The sequence below is a fragment of the Plecotus auritus genome, assembly GCF_963455305.1.
Source record: "Plecotus auritus genome assembly, chromosome: 11".
Lineage (NCBI taxonomy): Eukaryota > Metazoa > Chordata > Mammalia > Chiroptera > Vespertilionidae > Plecotus > Plecotus auritus.
In genome coordinates, this window is record NC_137777.1 from 10699615 (window position 1) to 10724961 (window position 25347).

Genomic DNA, 25347 nt, shown 5'->3' on the forward strand with positions numbered 1-25347 from the left:
TAGTTCCTTGAGTGGAACTAGACCAGGCAGCTGGAGTGTATGGAAGAGGGCAGGACATCTGTATACTCATCTGTCAGAGTAACTTAATTCCATGTTGCCTGGCTGGGCTTACAGAAGCACAGTGAATTCCCCCTTTGTCCTTTCAGACAGTACTACGCTTACCTCACCGACACACAGTGCAAGCGCGTGGGGACTCAGTGCTGGGTGTTTGGGTAAGTACCTGCCACTATGGAGGTTTAAAAAACACGTACGCCTCTAAATCGCTTTTGCTATTTCTTGACCCTGTGTTGAATGCCTCTCAATGCAATTTTCCTAGGAAGGCTTGCTGATGTTTTTAGATGGCTTTCATTTGTGGAGGTTTTTTTTAACCTTAGTTCTTTTTATTCTCAGAAGATAAAGTATAAAATACAGTGAATTAGATAATTACTTTATAATCCCTTTAAATTAAGGTAGATTAAAAGCTTCAAATTTGACTTTTCCAAATGTTTAGTAGATATTTTTGCTTGTTTGGTTTTATTTTTTTACATTTATTTTTCAATTATAGTTGACATTCAGTATTATTTTATATCAGTTTCAGCTGTATAGCATAGTGGTTAGACATTTATATACTTTACGAAGTGATCCCCCTTGATAAGTCTAGTCCCCACCTAGCACCATAGTTATCACAGTATTATTAACTATATTCCCTAGGCTGTACTTGATATCCTCGTGACTGTTTTGTAGCTGTCAATCTGTGCTTCTCAATCCCTTCACCTTTTTCACCCAGTCCCCACCCTTCCCCTCTGGGAACCATCAGTTTGTTCTTTGTGCCTGTGAGTCTGTTTTGTTTATTTATTTTGTTCTTTAGCTTCCACGTATAAGTGAAATTGTATGGTATTTGTCTTTCGCTGTCTGACTTATTTCACTTAGCAAAATTAATACCTTCTAGGTCCATCCATATTGTTACAAATGTTAAGATTTCATTCTTTTTTATGGCCAAGTGACATTTCTTTTTTTTTTTTTTAATTTAATAAATCTTTATTGTTCAGATTATTACAATTGTTCCTCTTTTTTCCCCCATAGCTCCCCTCCACCCGGTTCCCACCCCACCCTCTGCCCTTAAGGCCCCCCCACCACTGTCCTCATCCATAGGTGTATGATTTTTGTCCAGTCTCTTCCCGCACACCCCACACCCCTTTCCCCCTGAGAATTGTCAGTCCATTCCCTTTCTATGTCCCTGATTCTATTATATTCACCAGTTTATTCTGTTCATCAGATTTTTTTATTCACTTGATTTTTAGATTCACTTGTTGATAGATATGTATTTGTTGTTCATAATTTTCATCTTTACCTTTTTCTTCTTCTTCCTCTTCTTAAAGAATACCTTTCAGCATTTCATATAATACTGGTTTGGTGGTGATGAACTCCTTTAGCTTTTTCTTATCTGTGAAGTTCTTTATCTGCCCTTCAATTCTGAATGATAGCTTTGCTGGGTAGAGTAATCTTGGTTGTAGGTTCTTGGTATTCATCACTTTGAATATTTCTTGCCACTCCCGTCTGGCCTACATAGTTTCTGTTGAGAAATCAGCTGACAGTCATATGGGTGCTCCCTTGTAGGTAACTAACTGTTTTTCTCTTGCTGCTTTTAATATTCTCTCTTTGTCTTTTGCTCTTGGCATTTTAATTATGATATGTCTTGGTGTGGTCCTCTTTGGATTCCTTTTGTTTGGGGTTCTCTGTGCTTCCTGGACTTGTAAGTCTATTTCTTTCACCAGGTGGGGGAAGTTTTGTGTCATTATTTCTTCCAATAGGTTTTCAGTATCTTGCTCTCTCTCTTCTTCTGGCACCCCCATAATTCGGATGTTGGTACTCTTGAAGTTGTCCCAGAGGCTCCTTACACTGTCTTCATATTTTTGGATTCTTTTTTCTTTTTGCTTTTCCAGTTGAGTGTTTTTTGCTTCTTTGTATTTCAAATCTTTGACTTCATTCTTGCGATCCTCTAGTCTGCTGTTAGATCTCTGTATAATATTTTTTATTTCAGTCAGTGTATGCTTAATTTCTAGTTGGTCCTTTTTCATATCCTCAAGGGTCTCGCTAAATTTATCGGCCTTTTCTAGAAAACTCTTGAAGAACCTTATAAGTGGTTTTGAACTCTATATCCAGTCATTTGCTTTTCTCCATTTCTTTCATTTGTGATCTGTTTCTTTGTCTCTGCATTTTGGTTGCTTCCCTGAGTTGATAGAGTGGCTTTGTGTGCTAGGTGTCCTATAGGGCCTAGTGGCTCAGCCTCCCCCGTTACCTGAGGTGGACACTCTTGGTGCACCCCTTTGTGGGCTGTGTGCACAGCCTTGTTGTAGTTAAGTCTTGATTGTTGTTGTTATCACTGGGAGGAATTGACCTCCAGGCCAATTGGCTGTGATGATCAGCTGTGTCTACGCCGGGAGAACTTCTGTGCTGGAGACACCCTTATGGGAGAAGACTTGCAAAAGCCGCTGTGCTCAGCTTGAATGGGGTGGAGTCTCAGGGCGGAGCAGACAGCATTGGTTTCCCGTCACCCTGCCCTAATAGGCCCCTGTGTCTCAGTGACCTGTGGTAATTGCTGCAAGCACCTCTGAGAGAAAGCCGCCCTTGAGTTTCGCCCGCTGTCAGACAGTCCAGTTTCTCCCCGAATGAGTCTGGGTCCCCAGAGTCTCGCCCAGAACTGGAGTTCAGTGCAGTAGGGAGCTTTTGTCTCCCTCCCGCTTGAGAAAGCTAGCTGCGCACTCAGTTGCCAGTCCTCTCCACGCACGCGTCTCTGTACCTCTGCCTCCTGCAGCTCCTCTGAGTCTCAGTGTGCTTTTCTCTTTCCTTCTAGTTGTAGAATTTCAACTCAGACAGCCTTCCTGTGGTTCTGGATGATGTCCGTTCTGTCTTTTAGTTGTAGTTTTGAAATTGTTGTGTGAGGCAGCAGTTTAGGTGTTTACCTATGCCGCCATCTTGTTTTCTCTCGGCCAAGTGATATTTCATTGTGTGCATGTATCACATCATCTTTATCTACTTGTCTGTTGATAGATACTTGGGTTGCTTCCATACCTTGGCTATTGTAAATAATGCTGCAATGAACGTAGAGGTGCACATATGTTTTCAAATTAGTGTTCTGGGTTTCTTCTGATATATAACCAGAAATAGAATTACTGGGTCATGTGGCAGTTCCATTTTTAATTTTTTGAGGAACCTCCATACTCCTTTCCATGGCGGATGCACCAATTTGCAATCCAGCAAACAGTGCATGAGGGTTCCCTTTTCTCCGCATCCTCGCCAGCACTTGTTGTTTGTTGATTTATTGGCGATAGCATATGGTTTCCTTTATTAACATTACCTTTTCTGATTTAAGATTAGAATAGTTAACTGGCAAGTTATAGAAAGAGGGTATAGAAACTGCTTTTAAAGAAATATTAGGAAATCAAAGGTATCTCCCACCTAGAACTCAGATACCTTACTTGATTAAGTAAACTAGATACAAAATGGATGTTTTCAATATCATCTAAATCTGATCATAAGTTTGGGACATCATTTTGTGATGGCCTTACGTATACTTTTTGTTACTTCACATCAAAAAGACCCTACAAAGCCCTAGCTGGTTTGGCTCAGTGGATAGAGCGTCAGCCTGCAGACTTGGGGGTGGGGGGTTTTCCAGGTTCGATTCCCATCAAGGGCACATACCCAGGTTGCAGGCTTGATCCCCAGTAGGGGGGCATGCAGGAGGCAGCCAATCAATGATTCTCTCTCATCATTGATGTTTATATATCTCTCTCTCCCTTTTCCTTCCTCTCTGAAATCAATAAAAAAAAATATATATATATATTTTAAAAAAGACCCTGCAAAACAGCTGCTTGATATATGCCAAGGTATAAGTTCATTATCCCCTAGAGAACTAACACTTAGCCACATGGTCACAATTTATTGTCTTGTTAAGGATACAAATGCTGCATCTGAATTTACTATTATTTTAGCGATGAAAGAAACCACAGGTTATCTAATTTATAGTACCCTTCCCCATGTGAAATGTGAGACCATCTTCAATATGCCAGGTCAGTGGTTCTTAAACATTATGAACAATTCAAGTACCATTTAGCATTTGAAGTTCTAGAGACATCCAGCAAATCTGTACATGATATTCAGTCCCTTAGGTCACTGAAATTCAAAATGCTAACTTCTTAATTGAGTGTGAAAGCATATATTTGATGAAAACCTATAGTAGGGAAAAATTACTACTTTCCACAGATCCTGGTGACTGAGTTTCACAGCCTCCTCCCACCCTCCCTTCGCCTTCCCTCCAGTCCACTCTGTTTCAGGCCCTCGGTGCTCACACTCTTAGGGCAGCTTCCCTCTCCCAGCACCCTCCCTCATCCCATCCTGCTGGGATGGTGCCCCTTCATCCTGCCTCCCTGCCCCCTTACTCAGAGGCACCTCCACAACAGCCCCACACTCCTGGCAGTAGTGGGTTATTTTTTAGTTATTTTTTTTTAGCAGCTGAATCCCTTTCCTCAAATGACATCCTACCCCAACCCCTAATGTACATCAAAACAAGTAGCGGAACTATGCTGGGTATCCCCACTTGGCCCTCTTCTCACCCCCCTCCCTGCCCGGTTCTTGGGAGGTCAGAGTTCCAGGAGTACAGTGCAAGTGTTCTTTGTGGTAAGGCCCCACCCACCCGGCTACCACTTCCTCCAAAAAGGCGCTTGTGCTCACCCTAATCAGAACGGACTCACTGTGAACGCTTCCTGGCTTTGTGTGATGGTGTAAAAGCTGGGTCACCTTATCCATGCCTCACTTCCACTGTGGGAGGGGAGAGTCACCTCCTGGCTGGCCGAGAGGCTCACCCCTGCCTGGAACCCCGATAGAGCCTCCTGGGCCGCTGTGGGCAGTGCTGTGCGGTGCAGGAGGCGGAGGCAGCCTCAGGGTCACCCCCGCCCCCGCCCCGAGCTTACACACTCTGAGCCCCGGCCTTCCAGTCTCTGCAGTCACCTGCTTGCTTTCTTGTTCTGTGCACCGAGGAGCTCTTTACCCGGCTCTGCACCACCGGCCTCGTCCCCATCCCATCTCTGAAGAGCAGGCTCCAAAGACGGGGCTGAGTGTGAGCGCTGACCAGCCTCAGCCCCGAGTTTATGTGCTTCCCTCCTTGTCAATTCGAGATAGAAATGGCACCGAAGGGAGCCCTGGTGTAATTCCATCAAACCTCAAACCACAGTAGGTCAGTTTGGTAAAGGTCAGAGAGCTTTCATTTTTCATTGAGTTCAGAGAGGCCTCCCCCAAACACAGGTGAGCCAGAGGGTGCGCTGTCCCAGCTGACAGGCCCAGTACAGGCTCCACCCGGCCCAGGCCCCAAAGTAGCAGCCACTTGAGTCTTGTACAAAAGTAACGTTAACCTTCCAAAAGGATGTTCTTTATTGGCGTCCCCCCGGGGCAGTGCTGGTGATGGGAGAGGCATGTGATTGTTGGGGTAGCGCCTCTCACATCTCCACAGCTCCGCCCGCCCTCTCCCTCTCCCACTCCTGCCCCCTCGGCAGCGCTCAGCTCAGTCACCAGGTGGGTCATATTAAAATGTAAACTGAATCATGTTAAGTCCTAGGGAGGCCCTGCAGACCCATGTTACGCTAAGACTCAAAGCTGCCCCTTCCCCTCACTCTAGGCCACCCCACTGCCCCCCTTCCCACCCAGTCTTTGCTCAGCGGTCACCCCACTGAGAAGGCCACATGCATGGATGGTGCTTAGCCAAGAGTCCTTAGCGTAGGAGCAAAGCACTTCCTAAAGCTGGTGACTGAGAAGTTCAGGCCATTATGAAGTCAGCTGTGAGGTCCTGACCTGCATCTTAAAGCGAAATAGAAAAACGTTAGCGTAAGGGGACGGAGTACTTTGTGAAACGTTTGTTTCAGTGTGTGTGTGTGTGTGTGTGCTGGGTCACAATAAAAAGTGTGTTTCTGCCCTGGGTCTCAGATCACAGAAGTGTGAGAAACACAGATCTGGTCTGCTGGTCGAGGTGCTTTTGAAGGTGACTCAGGAGTAAATATCCAGAAACCCTCACAATAAACTCTGGGCCTTCTGTCTGACCTAAGGGCAGACGGCACACTCCTTTCTGGGCCTAACCCCTTCCCTTGTGTCCAAGTCCCGCTAAAGGTTAACTGTTCTTTGTATGTTCACTCACGGGCACCCTTCCCCCCTGCAGCCTGGAAGTAACCAACGCTTCGCTGTCCTCTAGTGTCAGCTCACGCTCAAAACCTCGGGGCCACGGGACACTCAGACCTACCCTAAAAGCCTCCTGGCACCTCAGCTAACACGGTGCTTTGTTGGGGTTGGGGTAGTCTCCACAGACACAGGCCAGCCGCTCCCAAACCTTGTTTGGTGAGGGTGAGGGGAAAAGCCCCAAACTCTAAAGATACATTCAGGAGATTGCCTGTTTCGCTGAGTGTCTCTGGTTGCAGGCTCCCGGCTGTGTAGAGCCACCCGCACATTTGATGATTGCAGTGACCTCCGTGTCTGCCGGTGGTAGGGGGACCCAGGGCCTCCGGGCCCTTTCCCTTTGCGGGTGTCATGCACAGGCTGAGATCCCCCCTCGAGGGGAGCACTAACCCAGACGTGTCTGAAACCAGTATGTGTTGAGCAGTCTTTGGGATCGCAGGCAGCTGTGTCACCCTCACCTCATCCTTTCTTACCTTGAGCTCTGAACCTTAATACATGTTTGATTTTTATATTTGTAAGTGGAGATTAGAACATAAGAGTGGCTTTTTTCTTTGATGCTTTAATTAAAAGAATAAAACATGAAGTGTTTTTTTAAACATTTTTGTATTTAGCAAAATTGCTTACAGATCAAGAGAGGATAAAAAAGTTTATATTGTCAGCAAATGTAGGGGATATTGAATCTAGAAATTCTTAGAAGGCTGGAGGGACTGTGATTGCTGCCTTCAAGTTATCGGAAGACTCACTTGCCGGCTCAGACTCAGCCTGTGCACCGTGGAGGGCAGAGTTAGGACCCATGGGTGGAAGTAGGCAGATATCAGCCTGAGACAAGGGAAGGCTTCCCAGCATCCAGAGGCTGAGTGGCAGAGTGGGCCTCCTGCAAAAGTAGGGGGTTCCCTGTCCTTTGAGGTTCCAACAGGTGGTGGCTCTCCACCCTGGGGTACCAGGCCCCGAGCTGGATGATACCAGGTGCCTTCAGCTATGGAAATGGACGAGCTGAGATTTTAGTCTTAGAGCAGTGGTTCTCAACCTTCCTAATGCCGCGACCCTTTAATACAGTTCCTCATGTTGTGGTGACCCCCAACCATAAAATTATTTTCGTTGCTACTTCATAACTGTAATTTTGCTACTGTTATGAATCGTAATGTAGATATCTGTGTTTTCCGATGGTCTTAGGCCAGTGGTTGGCAAACTGTGGCTCGTGAGCGACATGCGGCTCTTTGGCCCCTTGAGTGTGGCTCTTCCACAAAATACCACGGCCTGGGCGAGTCTATTTTGAAGAAGTGGCGTTAGAAGAAGTTTAAGTTTAAAAAATTTGGCTCTCCAAAGAAATTTCAATCGTTGTACTGTTGATATTTGGCTCTGTTGACTAATGAGTTTGCCGACCACTGTCTTAGGCGACCCACAGGCTGAGAACCACTGCTGTAGAGCCTAAGACCATCGGAAAACACAGATATTTACATTACGATTCATTAACAGTAGCAAAATTACAGTTATGAAGTAGCAACAAAAATAATTTTATGGTTGGGGGTCACCACAACATGAGGAACTGTATTAAAGGGTCGCGGCATTAGAAAGGTTGAGAACCACTGTCTTAGAGCGAAGGAAGAAGTAAAATGTATTTTATTGTGTCTGGGGAGGGGCAGAGTGATGAATAGGCAGAGTGCAAAGGATGCTTAGGGCCAGGAAACTATGCTGCATGATTCTGTAGTGGTGGATATGTCATTGCACATTTGTCCAGACCCCTAGAAGGTACAGTATCAGGAGTGAGCCCTAATGGCAGCTGTGGACTTGAGATAATATTGACGTGTCATTGTGGGTTCATCGGTTGTAACCCGTGTACCACTTTGGGGCAGGATGTTAACAGTGGGGTGGGGGCTGTGCGTCTGGGGCGGGGGGGGGGGGGGCAGGTGGTGTAAGAGAAATCTCTACCTTCTCCTCAATTTTCCTGTGAACCCGAAACTACTCTAAAAAATAAAGTCTTTACAAAAAGAAAAGTGGAGTAATAGTAAAATAAACCTTTTATTAAATATATATGTGTATGTGTATATATAATTATGTAGTATATATAATACACATACACACACACACACACACTTGACCAACATGGGGATCAGGGGCATCAACCCCTGAAGTTGACAATTTGCATATCACTCTTAACTCCCCCCAAACGTAACTACTAGTCGCCTGCTGTTGAACAGAAGGCTTTCCGATGACATAAACAGTTAACACATATCTGTATGTTATATGTATTGTATATGCATTCTTACACTAAAGTAAGCTAGAGAAAAGGAAGTGTTACTAAGAAAACCATAAGGAAAATACATTTACAGTATTTATTGAAAAAAGTCCACATATAAGTGGACGCACACAGTTCACACCCGTATTGTTCAGGGGTCAGCTGTATTTCATGTTGGAAGGAAGTGCAGTGGGGTAGAATGGTGTCATTTTGCGGGGGACCTGCTACCACTGTTTGGGGCGGAAATCTTATGACCAAATCCTGTGCACTTTTTAATGGAATAATGCATTTTTCTGGAAGGTATGTGCTCTGACAATGTGAATTGGTATTTAACCTCTTGTTCTCTGTTTAACTAGGGTCATCGCTTTCCTGGAAGCTATTGTTTGCATAAAATTTGGACAAGACCTCTTCTCTAAGACACAGATACTCTATGTTGTGCTTTGGCTTCTTTGCGTGGTAAGTCATTCCTTTTCTTACCCAAAGGGTTAGCTGAACTCCCCATGGTGTCTCTTTGGGGGGAAAAACACACCTCTCTTGTGCACCAAGGTTTCTTAGAAATTCATAGACAGGATATTCTATTTATTTGTAATAACCTAGGGATGGTCACCAGTCTGAAGTTCAAGAATAAACACACAGAACCACATGGCAGGCAGAATGGGTCCCCCTCGCAGGTCCTGGTCAGAAGCCCTCTGCAGGCACCTCATACATGCATTCATTTTACTTATAACGGGTATTCATCTACACACGCTGAGCATCCCAGGCCTGCCACGAGCGACAAGGGCAATTACAGGGCCCATAGCATACACATCCTGTGCAACCGTTTATGTGCCGAATGTAGTTCACAGGCCATGGGAGATGGTTTGAAGGTAATCTGACTGTGCAGTTTCTGCCCCACTGGCCGGCTCTCTAGGTACCCGGGTGAGCTCCCTCTCTGACAGGCAGCACGCTGGGCCTGCAGCTCCATTGTCCTCGGACTCTTCCCTCACCTCTAATGGGAAGTGAGAGCTTACCTCGCTTACACATTGCGACTGTCCTCCTTAACTTAGGGGTTTTTTATTTTGGAGAAAAGTCTTATTTTACGTTTAAGCTTAGGATTCTATATTCACTTGGTCTAGAAGATTAATTTGCTCTCCTTTATAATCATTGAAAATTTCTAATATGTTTGGAACTAGATAGAGTAGATGACCCCTCATGTACCCATTATTTATTCAGTTCCAACAATTACCAACTCACAGCCAGCTTTGTTTCCTTCTATTTCCTACTCATTATGTCCACCCCACATTATTTTGAAGCAGATCCACCTGTAATATTTCGGGATGTATCTCTAAAAGAAGAAAAAAATGCCTTTTTTTGTTTAATGCAACCACCATATCATTATCACATTTGAAAAAGCATTAACAATAATTCCTTAACATTACCAAATATCTAATCAAAGTTCGGATTACTAACATGTTCTTAAATTTTGTATTAGGAAAATGTATTTGAATCAGTACCCACCTTTTACAATTGTTGGCATGCCTCTTAAGTCTCTTTTAATTTATAATTCCCTTCTATCTCTAGCTCTCTCACCTTTGCAGTTTACTTGTTGAAGAAACCAGTTCTTTTGTCCTGTAGGTTTTCCCACGGTCTGGATTTTCCTGATTTCATCCTGTATGTAATTGAACAGATTTCTTTGTCCTCTATATTTTCTGTAAATTGGTAGCTGAATCTAGAGGCTTAATCAGATTCAGGTCTTTTTTTTTTTTTCAAGACTAAACTTTGTATTTTTAAGTGTTTTTTGTTGCCTTTCACAAAAAGGTTTCTATTTTTAGGGTTACTTGTGAGAAATCCTAACTGTGCCAGGGTACCTGGAGCTGGTTTTGTCCTGTTTTAGCTTGAACAACCAAAGGAAACAATGGTTTCCTTTGTACTGAAACTCCAGAGTTCGCACTCTGTCTCTCTGAGCCTCGATGCAGGGATTGGTGAGGAGAGCGTGCAGATGTACGTGGAGATTGTAACAAGTGCTGTGTTACAAGTGCTGTGACCTCAGGTGTGTGAACTGTAGTGTGACTGACTGCCCTCACCTGGTGCCAGAGGGGACACAGAGAAGTGGAGGCAGGGGGACTCCTGGGACGTGGGCAGGTGTCCAGCCACCCCCTCGACCCCAAGTGCATCAGTGGCCTCTGACCATGCACAGGAAGCCCGCTCTGGTCACCCCACCTTCAGGGACCCCATCAGTCGCTCCTTAAGTTGTAGAGACTTGCTCTCTGTTTTACTTATTTGACACTTCACATAGGCCTCCTTACGTTGGTGATTTGGGATTTGCATTGGTGTCTGTGACTGTGACCGTATTAAGGACATGAAGCACTTCTGGTCCTCCCATCGATCTCTCCCCCACTTAGCGGGGTCCCTGCGTGTTCGTTATTCCTTCACACATTTCCTGAGTGCTCGTCAACGCTGCACCTGGTGCGGGACGCCCACAGATCGATGATGGGATGAGACATTAGTGCTTACCCTGTGCAGACACTGTTCTAAGCCCTTCTCATGAATTGCACACTTCTTTACGCGTTGAGGGGAGGTACTCTGTTAGCCTTCTTTTATTGATGAATGAATAAAGGCTCAGGGAGGTTCATCACTTGCCCCAGTCACACAGTGGGTAAGTGGCGAGGGTGCCCCTCCAAGGGTCTCCACACCTGGACGGGAATGATATGTACAAAGGAATGATGTTAATGTGTGCTAAGTATCACGAAGGACTTGTACTCAGAGCTGAAGGAGCACTGGAGAGAGCACATACAAGGTGGGGCGTTGGCCAGGGCTCCCAGGAGATAACGAATGAGCAGGACTGTGAGGGGTTCCCGTGAACAGCTCTCCCATCCCTCAGGTGCCCCCGCTCCTCTCCTCTGTCACTCTCTAGTCCGCAGGTCACTAGGTTCTAGTCATTCAACCATGTGGCCCAGCTCCACCCTCCTCTTCCCACTGCCCGTGTAGCCGTCTACACACCCATGTTCTCTCCATCCTGCCCTTCAGATCCATCCTCTACACTGCCACCGCCAAGCGGTCTTCCAGAATTCCAATCCCAACCCCCTTTCCCTGCTCGGAATCTTTCCCTATTGTTGGGGGCTTGAGAGGCCAATCATACAATATTGTCCTCCCCCCAGAATGATGAAGAGAGAGTGGGAGGAGGATCTGCAGATCAGAGGAGCATCATTAATTGGCTGCCTCCTGCACGTCCCCAACTGGGGATCAAGCCCACAAACCCGGGCTGCCTGTGCCCTGACGGGAATTGAACTGTGACCTCCTGGTTCATAGGTCAATGCTACACCACTGAACCCACCAGCTGGGCTCATGGCCTTTTTTTAAAAGATCAAGATTGATCTCAAACTCAGGAGTGAGGTGAACATGACTCAGTGAAGGAATGTTAAGTTATGTACACCAGGCCTCCCACATGACTCCGAGGAGCGAAGCCCTCCTTATTCCCCTTGCTGGGTAAGAACATACCGGGACTTTAGTGACTAAACTAGTGAGAGAAGATCGCCTGCTGGCTCAGAGTCCCGCGGGGGGGAGAGGGGGGTCAGTGTCAGTGAGCTGGGACCTGCCTTGTCCTGACCTGGAGGCCAGCCCAGTGTGACACCCTCATTGCCGCCACAGCCTTGGCTCTCGTCCCACATATTTTCCTTCTCTCTCTTATTTTATTTCCTTTCTTTAAACAAAATCTGTACAGTTGCTGTTTTAAATTTAGGCCTTGACATTTTAAGTGGGTACATGCCTAGATTTCCACAGGTGTGATTGCAAGCCCCAAATTACAGGCTTTTGTCTCTTGGGACAAGTGTGAAACCAGGGGAAGCGGCACGTTGGGCAGCCACAGTGGGCTCTGTGTGGTGACCGTGCTGATAAGCTCCCCTCCTGTCTGCTCAGCCTGCCCCCTGCAGCGCTGTGGGCTGCTGAGCTGCCCTCCCAGGGGTGGGGGTCCGGCTGGGGACTGAAGCAGACGAGCCTCTCACACCTGCCCTCTGGTGGACAAAATTCGAAATCACAGCGCAGCCCTCACTTCCCATTGGCCTAGAGCAGTGGTCGGCAAACTCAATAGTCAACAGAGCCAAATATCAACAGTACAGCGATTGAAATTTCTTTTGAGAGCCAAATGTTTTAAACTTAAACTTCTAACACCACTTCTTCAAAATAGACTTGCCCAGGCTGTGGTATTTTGTGGAAGAGCCACACTCAAGGGGCCAAAGAGCTGCATGTGGCTCGCGAGCCGCAGTTTGCCGACCACGGGCCTAGAGCAGTGGTTGGCAAACTCATTAGTCAACAGAGCCAAATATCAACAGTATAACGAGTGAAATTTCTTTTGAGAGCCGAAAACCGACTTCTGCGCATGGGCCACGAAGTTTCAATCGCACTGTACGTGCGCCCGCACGTGGTATTTTGTGGAAGAGCCACACTCAAGAGGCCAAAGAGCCGCATGTGGCTCGCGAGCCGCAGTTTGCCGACCACGGGCCTAGAGTGACCTTTCTCTGGGCCGCCTCCCCACCCCCACTGCATAGCCACCGACTGGTCTGGGGAGGAGGGACCCATCCTCCCAAAGGCCCCCCTGTGAAGTGTAGGACGACCTGTTTTGCTCCTTGGAAAGGACCTAGCACATACATAGGCCAGTACGCTGCAAATCCTCTGGTCTCTCCCACTCTCTCCAAACCTTGAAGGTGGTCCATTCAGTGGGTGGTGTATGTTAGAAATCTGAGCATGTGCTAGAATATGGTAAAGATGAGAAGAAGTTTTTCTTTTATAATTGTAATACATTCATTCATTGCCTAGTTTTTTGATAGGGGAATGTGAGCCTTTTTTCTTTACGTCTCAAATCCATAGGCGGGTGCCAGCTTGCATGTGGCTTTAATGTAAATGGACTGATGTCCTGTGTGTTTCATGTTCTCTCCATCAGGCTGCTCTTCCCACTTCCCTGATCTGGGGGGAGGGCGGCCAGTTGGAGCCCCCGGGCTCTTCTTTATTCACAGACACTTAGTAAAGATTGGTAACTTAAAGGAGCTGGGCCAGCTAAACTGCCAGCTGCCGTGCAGAGATTTCCCAGCCCTGCCTCCCGCACTGTGGCTCCTCCCTCCCGACCGGGCAGGGCGGATGCTGGGTGCTGTGGCTATTGGCTGTTCCTATGGTGCTTTCCGTTCTGGGGCTGGATGAGTGGAGGGCTGAGTGGGTAGAGATGCGAAGATGAATGGGCATGAAGCCCTATTTTTTTTTTTTTTAAATATATTTTATTGATTTTCACAGAGAGGAAGGGAGAGGGATAGAGAGCCAGAAACATCGATGAGAGAGAAACATCGATCAGCTGCCTCCTGCACACCTCCTACTGGGGATGTGCCCGCAACCAAGGTACATGCCCTTGACCGGAATCGAACCTGGGACCTTTCAGTCCGCAGGCCGACGCTCTATCCACTGAGCCAAACCGGTTTCGGCTCATGAAGCCCTATTTATCCCGACAGCCATCCCTGCGCCTTGGATGGGGGTATCCATAGGCCTGTGTTCTGGCTCCAGTTCCGCCGCACACTAGCTGTGTGTCCTCCTCAGGACCATGTGCATTCCTCTTCGGTGAAAGAAGGGGCCTTGAAATTAACGATCTGTGTGGTGACCCTTGTAGATCTAAGGTTATGATTCTTAGAAACAACGGAAAGCATTCCCCAAGAAGAGAAGGCTCCCCCACGATGCCACACCTGTTCCCACGTTGGGCCGAGGTGCTAGGTCCCCAGCGGGAAGGCGGGGTCAGGCAGGAGGCCGCTGGTGAGAGCGGTGTGTGAAGCAAGGCCTTCCGTCTGGAGAAGCAGTGGGAGTGGGCAGTCGTTAGGTGCAGGCTGACCCACCTGCCATATTGGGGCGGGGGAGGAAGCTTGCAGGTGCTGAAGGGTCTGCCCGGGCTCACCTGTCCTCACTCTACAGGCACACGACCCCTCTCTCCTCTCTCCGCCACCACTCAGGCTAGGCGGCCAGGAGCTTCCCCGACTTTCTGTTTTGTGTCCAGTTTTAGTCTCTGAGTTCCTGTAGAAGCTGCTCCCCCCTTCAGTTAGAGTGTAATGGAGGGTGTGGTGCAGGGTGCGTGGGGATGCTGGGGAAGTAGGGTGTCAGTTTCCCTGCCTCTGGGCCCCATGGACCACTCCCTTCTCACCTCACTGAGAAGTGTACAGGGCATTTTTACTTCCTCTTGACTTGCCTGTCTACTCAAGCAGCAAAATCAAAAGCCACCAGAACCAGGGTCAGCGTGGGCCACCGAGGCTAATCAGCACCAGAAAGGCTGTGCAAGGCCGGACAGGAGCGTTCTGCGTGTTCCGCCCCCAACACGGGGCTGTTTGTCCCGAATGCCCTCCAGACTGGGACCCAGACAACGAAACTGCCCTTTGTGCAGAAGTCCTCTTCCCTGGGACGGCGACAAACGGATCCTTACAATCCCCGGGGGCGGGTGAGGGGGGCGGCGGGGACAAGGTGGCCTGTGGCAAACCCTGTGTCCTCTTGAGCAGAACCGCAGTCGCTCAGAAGCGCCTCCCGCTTATCCCGCGTCCAAACATGGTTTGCGTTCTGCTAGTAGAGCCACCAGTCGGAGCTGCTCCCATAACCGCTTGGCAAAAGCCTCCGAGATGCTCCAAGCTCCTCTCCGGGTTCATCTCTGCCCCATCCCAGGGGAGGTGGCCAGAGCGCGTCTAGCCGCCGTGTGTGAATTCCCGTTGACACCCAGAATTCTGGGGCGTGGAATTTGTGCAGCAACGTTGATCAAATGTGCTGTTTTCCCTTGCAGGCGTTCACCACCTTCCTGTGTCTGTACGGCATGGTGTGGTATGCGGAGCACTGTGGTCACCGAGGAAAGGTACGGCGGGAGGCAGAGGCCCGCGTTAACGTGGTCAGGGCAGCTGAGCGGAGCCAGAGCAGGTTCCTCGAAGAACATGCTGCGGCCTCAGCCTGTAGAAACTGAACCAGCTGAAAAAAAAGAAGTGAAACTGAACCAGCCCAGCATTCACTCCCTATCGGTGGCTGTCTATGCTTATAACTGCCTTGTCCACATGTCAGTATATTTACCCTCCTTTTGTAAGAGGTTTAGGACTTAATTGTTTGTTTAAAGCAGTGGTTCTCAACCTTCCTAATGCCGCGACCCTTTAATACAGTTCCTCATGTTGTGGTGACCCCCCAACCATAAAATTGTTTTCGTTGCTACTTCATAACTGTAATTTTGCTACTGTTATGAATCGTAATGTAAATATCTGTGTTTTCCGATGGTCTTAGGCTCTACAGCAGCGGTTTTCAACCCGTGGGTCGCGACCCACAGGTTGAGAACTGCTAGCAGGGTCGCCTAAGACCATCGGAAAACACAGTTATGAAGTAGCAAGGAAAATAATTTTATGGTTGGGGGTCACCACAACATGAGGAGCCGAATTAAAGGGTCACGGCATTGGGAAGGTTGAGAACCGCTGGTTTAAAGCATTATGGGAGAGCCTGGATCACTTTTGGGAAGGCTGCCTCTTACTTCCAGCCCTTCCACTTTGTCCCGGCCTCTTCCTGAGCCCCAGCCTCGGATTCTCCTTGCAAAACGCCTGCCTGCCCACCTCGAGTAGATAGGAGGATTAACGAGAGAGTGGATGTGTGTGGGCTTAAAGCGCTAGAGCAGTCTTGTCAATAATTTTTTTTAAAGTAACATCTTTCGCTCTTTATTCATACCTTGAGTCTAATGAACAAAAGGTACTTTCTAGAATCGTATTCTGCATCACCTGGGAGATGACCTTGGCTTCATAGCTGAGAAAGAGAAGCTTGAGGAGGTCCTGGCCTGGGGTGGTGGTGACCTGAGCCGCTAGGGGCAGCGCAGAGCCTGTCACTTGCTTGCCCGCCACGCCCTCCCAGGCAGGCTCCAGGTTCCTCACTAAGCTAGCCGCCCGCCTCTCTCCCCAGACCTACTCCGAGTGTGAAGACTACAGCCCAGATATCTCCTGGCCTCACGGGAAAGGCACAAAAGGTATCTCTTTTTTGCTCACTGTTTAAACTTCACTGGGTCCTGCCCTTCCCAAGGCCCAAATAAGGGGTCAGTATTTTGCTTCTGCTTGTTGATAAACGTGTGCCCTGAAGGGTCTCAAGCTTACTTATCAGTGCCTCCCGTTCCTTCTAAGGAACATGCCACGTGCTCGCAGGATCTGCCCAGGAAACTTACTTAAGAGGAGGCGCCGCTAGTTCTGCCTCTTCTGAGGCAGGCAGACGTCACCGGCCCGCACATCTCCAGCTTCCCGCCAGGAGTGTTCTCCCTCCAGGCTTTATCCTGAGTGAGAGGCTTAGGAAGGACCGTGTGCCGGGAGGAAAGCCTTTTTTCCAAAGGGGTAGATGGGTGTGCCGGGAGGAAAGCCTTTTTTCCGAAGGCGTAGATGGGTGGGCCCCATTTATCCCAGAGGCAGGCCAGCGGGAGAGGGTTTCAGTGGTGAAGTCAGGGATCTCCCGCTGGCCTCTCTCCAAGGAGCATTTGGGGAAGATTTGGGGCCACTAGTTATTTTAAAGAATTAGGGACGTGAAATAATGGCACCGAGACGCTCCACTGGGCAGCAGTTCCTATGAGCCCACTGGGAGGCCTGACGAAGGAGAGAACTAAGCCAGAGGCCAAGTTTCAGCTCCGAGAATGAACCGCCCAGAGAAGCAGTGGGCCGGGAGAGGAGGCGCAGTGCCCTGGTTGCCGTCCCAAGTTCTTTGGGGACAAGCCTCTCCAAGCTCTCCCTCGGGACGACACTGGCATACACTCCACTGCGCTGCCTCCCCCCCCCCCGCCCCCCACCCTGAGATGGTTTTTGCCAAATCAAGGAGGTGATCAGCAACCTGTTTTGGAGTGCTGATAGAGGCAGCAGAGGGGTTCCCCAGGGCTCCCCGATTCATAGCCCGCCACTTAGAGATCAGTCCTTGGCACTTGTAGCACTTCTCCATCGAAAAGGCTAAGAGAAGTAAGCAGTGCTGGAGATATATGTCAATAAAAAACAGAAAGAATAGTAAAAAAAAAAAAAAAAAAAAATCTTCAGAGTGGTAGAAGTCTCGTGGACTAAGCCACATGCCCCTTACCATGGAGGCCAGCACCCTGAGAACTTTCTTAGTGGCTGTCTCAGGTGGAGACCCCCCTGGGGCGGGGGCTGAGCCCTGGGGCAGACAACCTTCTGGCTTGGCTGTGAGGCCAGGAGTTGGCCATGTACATAGCCCAAGAGCAGAGCCACCCAATGCCAGAGAGTTTGCTGACCTCCCAAGCCTACACATCTCTCCCTGGAGTGCCCCTGCCCCTCCCCAACTCCCAGGCCCTCCCTCCGCCTTGGGGTGTCGGCTGATGGATTGCTCAGCACTCAGCTGGTTAGAGGTCTTTCTCTGAACTCCCCACCACACAGCCTGACCAGCGATGATGTGCTGTCCTTGTAGACGGCACCTCTTGAGGGCACGTGGCATCTTCGCTGCGTGGCTCCAGCACTGCTTGTCGTGAGCAGATCTGCAAAGTGGCCTCCAGGTCAAATGATCGAGGGCATGTGACCTATTTAATTTTGTAAAGTCAAGAAGCCTGTCCAGTTTAGGGGTTTAGAGATGGGTGTGCAGCGTGTCTAGGTATGGGAACCTGGATCGTGCCCTCTGGCTGCGAGGGTGGACTTGACACCCACGCGGTTTCCGTTTTCATTGCCCTCCTTTGTGCTTTGATCTCATTTGTACGCTCACTTCTGGTTCCCATCCCCATTCACCCTGCTCATCATGCAGTGTAGGAATTCTCGGGGACGCCACCCCACTCCCCCCAGGCTGTGTGTTCTGCCTTCCCAGGCACCGATGTGCTGGCTCAGCTCTGGGGTTTCCCTGCCTTGCCTTCATTTATTAATGAGGCCACTAGGTGGCGCCCAAGGATCAGTGGAAGAGCCTGCACTTCACCCACAGGCCTAGGGCGGCCGGGCAGCTACCAACCTGAGTGAGCCCACGGTGACAGTGACCTGTCCCGGTTCCTTTGGCCAGGTTCTGAAGACAGGCATCCAGGCAACAACGAAAGCCATTCTTCCAGAAGGAGAAATCGACATTCCAAGTCAAAAGTCACCAACGGAGTTGGAAAGAAATGAAAGACCTGGTTAATCCGAGATGTTCCGGAGAGTGCCTAGAACTGAGAGGGAAGCGGAATCATTGCGCCTCCCCGCGAGGAGGTCACAGACAGTGCAGATGGGAAGAGGAGAGGGGACTCTGGGGGGGTGTCATTATCTGAGGGTGTCAGTTTTTCCACAGGCACGGCCACCGCAGGCAGACGCTGCCTGGGGCCCTTTGCCAAGGCGGGGTCTCTTTAAGGTCAGCACTTGGCATGCGGTCACCAGTAGCAAGCAGGACATGTGTTGGAAGGAAAAGGTCGCGGTTCTCACCGCTGCCAAGAGCAGCGTGCGCTCGCGGGTCCTGTGGGCACGGATACTCTCCCCTCGCAGGGCGGTAGCCGAGAGCTGATGCGCGGCCCCAGGTGTCAGGAATCTGCCTTTCCATCCCATTGGTTTACACTCAGGCCGCTTGTCTGTGTTCCATTTTGTTGTTTATTTTTAAGTCAGGATGCTTAACCACCTTCAGAAGCCACTGCTGAAGCTGAACTGGGGAGGGCCCCCCTCTTCTGGACAAAGGAAAAGGAGGGCTTTGGCATTACTGTGCAGCCAACCCCACCCCCCTTTTACGGCCTGAAACCACCCAGCAGGTGTGAACCAATCTGAGGAAAGGGTAGCCGCCTACGCAGGAGCCTGGGCTTCCGGTCAGAACCAGTTTTGTCCCAGCCGGACCCTCCCTGTGCACACTCACCCACAGTGCACTCAGCGGACCTGCTGGGGGGGCCGCGCACGCCCCTCCCACAGCCAGGTGCCTTTGCATTTTGTTTCCTTCCGTGGCGTGTTGCTGACATTGTCTTTTGCTCCCATGTGAGGTGCTGGTGAGTATTCCCTTCTCCACGCCATGCTCCAGAATGTTCGCCCCCACAGCTCCTCACCTCTGACGGCTCCTGTTTCAAGTAAAACAATCCACATTAAAGCCTGTCGAAGACCTGTCTGCCAGGTGTCACTTCTCTGCCTCATGCTGGTCTTTCCCACTGCTTATCAGCAATCTGTTTTTCCAGGGACTTCAGGAGAATATGACTGTAAGTGCTTGGTACAGATGTATAGAAATCGCTGAAAGCAGTCCTTTTGTTCCCTTATTTCACAGAGCACAAAGGTTTTGATGTCTTTTCTCCCTTTAAGGAAATCTTTAACCAGGGGAGTGTCATGTTTTTCTTTTTCTGCAGAAGAATTCCAGGGTGAAGGGGTTCAGTGAGTCGTGCACGCCGGGTCACAGCCGTGTCTGGGCCTCTGGCGGCCACTTGGTTGAGGGTCAGTGGGGAAGGGCCACCGCTCAGGCTGCCGTGTGCGGTGCGAGCAGCGGCCCTGGAAGCACTGAGGCGAGGCAGTGAGCTGCTTGTCTCAGAAATGCGCCGACCGGCCCGGCTGGTGTGGCTCAGTGGTGGAGCATTGGCCCATAAACCAAGAGGATTTCTGGTCGGGTTCCTCAGGGCACATGCCCAGGTTGTGGGCTCCATCCCCAGTAGGGGGTGTGCAGGAGGCAGCCAATTCGTGTTAATCAATGTTTCAGTCTCCCTCTCCCCTCCTCTTTCTCTAAAAATCAATTAAAAAACATTAAAAGAGAAGACATGCGCACAGGGACGTTTGGAACCCAGCAGCAGGCCTTTGGGAAACGGGCGGAGGAAACACTGTGTCCGGTGAGTGGAAGTGAATTTGTTCCCTGCACATTGCTGCCCCGCACTGAGTGCTTCTGCGTCTGCTACACGTCTGCCTCCACCCTCCTTCCCTCCGGGCCACGTCCAGAGTGTCTGCAGGTCTGTTTCCTGGGGGGTCGGGCCTAGCACCTTCACGCTCCTCCGCCTGGTTATTAGCTGGTGAACAGCTCAGTCCCACCTGAGCAGCACGCTCCCTTCTGGGCCAGCCGAGAGGCGCCTGTTCGCACCCGGTGCGGGGGGTGGGGGATTGGCAGGGGGGTTGACTCTGACTTTCCTGTGGGCTATGCAAAAAGCGAGTACACACGAGACCATTTTCCTACCCGGCTGTGTACGAAACGGCCAGGAAAGTCCTCAGATACTTTCCATGCCCTTTCTTGGAATTTCAGCTTTCCCCCTTTCAGTAAGCACTCCTGACTCCAGTGGTTTCAAGACCAGTGCTTTCCCTGACTGGCCAGCCCCACAGCGCGGTTCCTCCTAGAAACCATACTGTGGGTTTGGCCTACTTTCCCCACCCGTTTCTATGGAAATGGACCTCACGTTGATGGAAATGAAATGCATGTTTCAGAGACCTCATTTAATATGGGACATTATTTGATTGCAAATTAGCACACGCTCATCATTTACAAACTGTCCTCCTAAAAGCCCACTGTTTTAGAGTGCAGGAAGAATGTTTTATGTGTTTCTCTCCTTACGTAGCATTGCCCTGAGCGTTAGACACTTTTCCCTTTTTGTCATTGTGGGTCTCCCCGTGGCCTCTCCCGGCTTCGCTGTCTTTCCCATTTGTAAAAGCCCTGCCAACCTGCTCCCGCTGTGAAGCCGGGACGTTTCACTGACCCGTTAAACATTTTGATGATAAAAGATCCTGTAAATGCCAGTCTTATTTTCGCTAGGACTTGTGCGTACAGTACTCGCCCAGGAGAAATAAAATAAAATTCTCTGCCAGATGCGTCAGGTTCGCACCCGTGGGTCTCCGTCCGAAGCTGCTTCGAGGCTCTTCTAAGTGATGCCGCTTGTGAAGACTCCGCGTCTGGGACGGACCCCGTTGTTTTGTGTATTATAGTGCACGCGGGCAGGCCCTCACCGGGGGAGGCTGGACACAGAAAAGAAGGCCAGACACGAGGTGGAAAAGAAAAAACACTGAAAGCCGGACTGAAGTGAGCACTTCAAACACGGGTGTCACTGGCGTGCCCTTTGGGCTCTGCTGGGGGAGCTCCTGGCTGACACCGTTCGGCGGGGGCTTCCTGGGTAGCCGTGTGATTGCTAAGAAAAGTAGGAATCCCGCAGGCAGCCTGTTGCAGTCCGGAATAGATCTCCCATTTATATGATTAAAATCAAGGAGAGCCAAGACCTCTGAGTTCATCGGGTTTTCATTGCAAACCCACCGCTCCTTCAGGTGTGTGCACTGGAAGAATTAGGTGTGGGATTTTGTTCTCACGGGGTCAGTTACGGCTAAGGCCGCTCTGCGCAGTCTGCTTGCCCATAATTAGATGTTTCCAGCACTTCCCCGTGTCACGTTTTATTCTAAACCTGATGCCACAGCAACCACAGGTGACCTACGACCATTGCAGATGAAGTAAAAAAAAATTTAATTGAACTTTGATGCAGTACATACTTATGGCTTTTTTATTTTGCTGTCTTTGTGGATTTAAAGGAATTATGAGTGTCTACAAAAGGAGGGCTGTGAGTTTTTAGTTTGTGGGGATGCTAAGAGGGACAAGGCCCCTTGCCTCCTGCTTCCTAAAGACTGCCTGTAACCCACTTCAGGGACTCACCGTGACTGAGTCTGCCTGGACTTCTCTCTGTGCCTCAGCCGGGCCGTTTTGAAGCTGCCTGTCCCGAGATGTTTGCTGTCATAATCTAACACTCAAGGGTGTGCAACAGGTCCAAGGAGCCCAAGGCTCAGGGCTGAGCTTAGTTTATACATCTTAATACTCGGGTTGAAAACTTGCCTGGTAGAGGGGGAGTGACAGGCACACTTCCTGCCCGCAGTGCTGGCGCAAGGGACCCGCAAGCCCCCAGCATGATCTCTTGGAGCAGGGAGACCGGCGTTGACAAATCCATCCCCTTCCTATAAACGCAATGAGGACAGGGGCATCATTCAGAAAATAGGGTTTGCCCTCGAGGTTTGCTGCCACAGCTGATGTAACCGCCCACCCAGCCTCAGCCCTGCTGGGCTCAGACTGGAAGCTCTGTGGCCGGGTGGTGTGAATTGTTTGCCTTCTTTATGGGAATGCTCCGAAAACATCCCGCCCCCAGGCCTGTCACTTGCAGGCACCATCATGCCCGGCGGTGGCAGGAAGAGTTCCTCAGCTGCCTGGCCTCCTGCCCCTCCACACAGTGTCCCCGGGGCCTCAGATACCAGTCTTCCTAGCTACATAGGATGCTGAGTAAAGGGAACTGTGGCTTTATAAACCACAGGACATGAGGTTTGTTTGCCATTAAACAGAAAATAGAAACATTTGAGCCTGAAGAACCAAAATGGTGCGTTTTCATGTCTGAAGCATGCACACAATAGCCGTAATGACAGTGTGGGGTCACAGCCGGGTGCACGTCAGTCCACACGGCCAACCCTGGATTGCAGGCCTGCGCCTACTCGCCCGACAGCTGTTTCCGCCCGTTCTCGGCAATCCAACCGCCTGCACCGTGGACTGGACTGGCGAGGTGCTGATTTCACAGTGCAACCTGGGAAAGGCTTAAGAAAGCCCCACTTTATTTCTAACATTTTTATTGATTTGAGAGAGGGAGAGAGAAACATCAAGGATGAGAGAATCATTGATCGGCTGCTTCCTGCACGCCCCCTATTGGGGATCAAGCCCACAACCTGGGTATATGCCCTTGACCGGAATCAAACCCAGAACCCTTCGGTCCGTGGGCCGACGCTCTATCCACTGAGCCATACCAGCTAGGGCAAGAAAGCTCTACTTTAAAAATGTTTAGGATCCCCACCTTTTCTGAGTGGATGAAATCCAGACCAGAAGCGGGCGGGGAGGGGTTCACCAGGGTCACTGAAAGCGAATCTTCCAGATAAAAGCATGCACAGCACCGGAACCTTTGAGAGACTGGAGCGGCTCTTGGGACCCTCCCTCCCCGGAATCTTCCCAGTGGCCACATTAGCACTGGCTTTCCTGGAGAGCGAGGGTGGAGCAGCATTTCATTTCTAGGGGAGAGGGCGCCCCTCACACAGCTCCTCCCACCGTGTGTCCAGCACTCAATGTGTATTCTTTTTTCCTCTCTCTCTTTTTTTTTTTTTTTAAATACATTTTTGATATTTTTATTGATTTCAGAGGGGAAGGGAGAGGGAGAGAGAAACACCAATGATGAGAAACAGTGATGCCTGCCTCCTGCAGGCTCCACGCTGAGGATCAAGCTGGCAATCTGGGCATGTGCCCTGATGGGGAACCACTGAGCTACACCGGCCAGCCCAATGTGTGTTCTGGAATCCTGTGAGTTTGCTGTGTTCTCCCATTTCCCAAGGTCTGGAGGCTTCGAGGTTAAGCAGGTGAACAAGAGCACGCAGCCACCAGGGGGCGTCGGGGAGCCCGAGCCTAAGGTTCCCCCCAGGCTCCTGGACTCCTGTGCACCCATCTCACCTCCTGGAGGATGGAGTCTCCCCTCGCGCCCCACCGCGCTCCCACCAGCCTCGGCCTCAGCAAAGCAACGGTGACTCACGCCCCTGTCTCCCTGCCTTCGGAAGGGGCCAGAGTGACTCAGGCCCCGGTGCTGGCTGCGTGAGGGATGGCCACACCGAGCCAGATGTTGGCCCGGGTGTGATTCTGCTGGCTGCTCGGGGCGAGGGGTGCCTGTCAGCCTGTGGTGCCTCGCTCCCGGGAAGCAGGGTCCTCTGTCCCCATTCGGTTCTTTGCCTCCTGCCTGGAGCGCTCCCTCGCCCTCAGGAATCTGATTTACGATCTGGTGAGGCCATAAACCTCTGCTCCTCACTTCTGAAAAATAGCGAAGTATGGGAAAGAATGTAAATCATAAATACCGAGTTCCTACGGTCAGCAATAATGTAATGGCCCGGTTGTTGGCTTTTAACTATGGTGTGCATATGGCTTTCATTTCTAAGGGGCGGGGCTCTCCCACCACCGTATTTCTAGGGAGAGCAGATAACGGTGCTGCAACGGAGATGCTGCTTTTCCAAAACGAAAATGAGCATTTTCCTGATGACTCGCTGCCAACTCGTTTGAAATGCCACTGGTCACCGGGAGGGATGGGACAGTAGGTGACTGTGACATCTGTACCCTCCTCGGCCTGCCCATGTGGTCTCGCTCCCCTGCAAGCCAGCCGCTGGGGTCCTCACTCGGCAAGACCCTCCCTAAAATGTTAACTTCCTAGGAGGAGGTTTTCCCGTCTATTTTTGAAATTCCCTTCCTGTCCCTTTTCCCAGTCAAGGTTCTGCTCGCTCACTGGGCTTCTCACTGCTGCCGGAAGCAGCAAGGACGGCCGCAAAGTCTCCTGAAGGCCAGCCTGCCGTGTGGGTTTGCGTTTGTGCTCCAGCGGTGGGCCAGCCCAGGCTTAGGTTTCACAAGCTGAGGCAGGAAGGGGCCGCTGGTCGCCCGTGAATTCCGGCCGCCTTCTCCGACCACGGAATCCAATGCCCGGGGTCGCTGTGCTGCTGCTCAGCATCTCCGCCCTTTCTGCCCAGCCTCGCCCAGTGCAAAATGATGGGGGAAAGCTGAAAAAACACCCCGCGTCTCCGAGTTCCCCAGCTGCTGTTCCAACAGCCCGAGCGCCGCCAGAGCATCTATTAAAGTCCACGGTGTTTTTCTTTGTGTGGTCAGCAAGTATGCTGACCGTGGAGCAGTGTGTGCGAATATGATGCTTAAAATCACACACGTGTCCACCCACAGACATATATACTCTCCCCAGCACCTAGTCACTCCTGCACTCAACCTCGTGTCTTCCTGCTGTTTTCTTTGGAAGCCAGACCGCACCGAGGGCGTGGAGGAGAGGCGCAGAGACCGCCGGGGGGAGGTGGAGCCTCAGCTGCAGGTCCATTCTTCAGTGTGTGTCTTTGCCAAAAGGTTCTGTGTGTGCGCATCTGAATAATGTCAATAGCAAAGATAAGCCCGGAAGAGATGGCCACAGGACAGGTACACCTCAGAGCGATGGTTCGTTTTATGTGTCCACTTGACCCGGCTCAAGGATGCCCCGTCAGCTAGTA

The 25347-nt window shown here is 50.1% G+C and overlaps 1 protein-coding gene across 2 annotated transcripts in view; it reads left to right on the plus strand.

Annotated features, from left to right (window-relative positions):
* The window catches only part of PTDSS1 (phosphatidylserine synthase 1), a 53752-nt gene extending 34292 nt beyond the window's left edge, over window positions 1-19460 (plus strand). For both annotated transcript variants that reach the window (XM_080647050.1, XM_080647051.1), the window contains 5 exons: window positions 147-212; window positions 8791-8890; window positions 15207-15275; window positions 16349-16412; window positions 18410-19460. In XM_080647050.1, the coding sequence (XP_080503176.1) occupies window positions 147-212; window positions 8791-8890; window positions 15207-15275; window positions 16349-16412; window positions 18410-18510 (400 nt within the window). In that variant the 3' untranslated portion in view covers window positions 18511-19460. The remainder of the gene's footprint in view (window positions 1-146; window positions 213-8790; window positions 8891-15206; window positions 15276-16348; window positions 16413-18409) is intronic.
* The last annotated feature ends 5887 nt before the right edge of the window (window positions 19461-25347 follow it).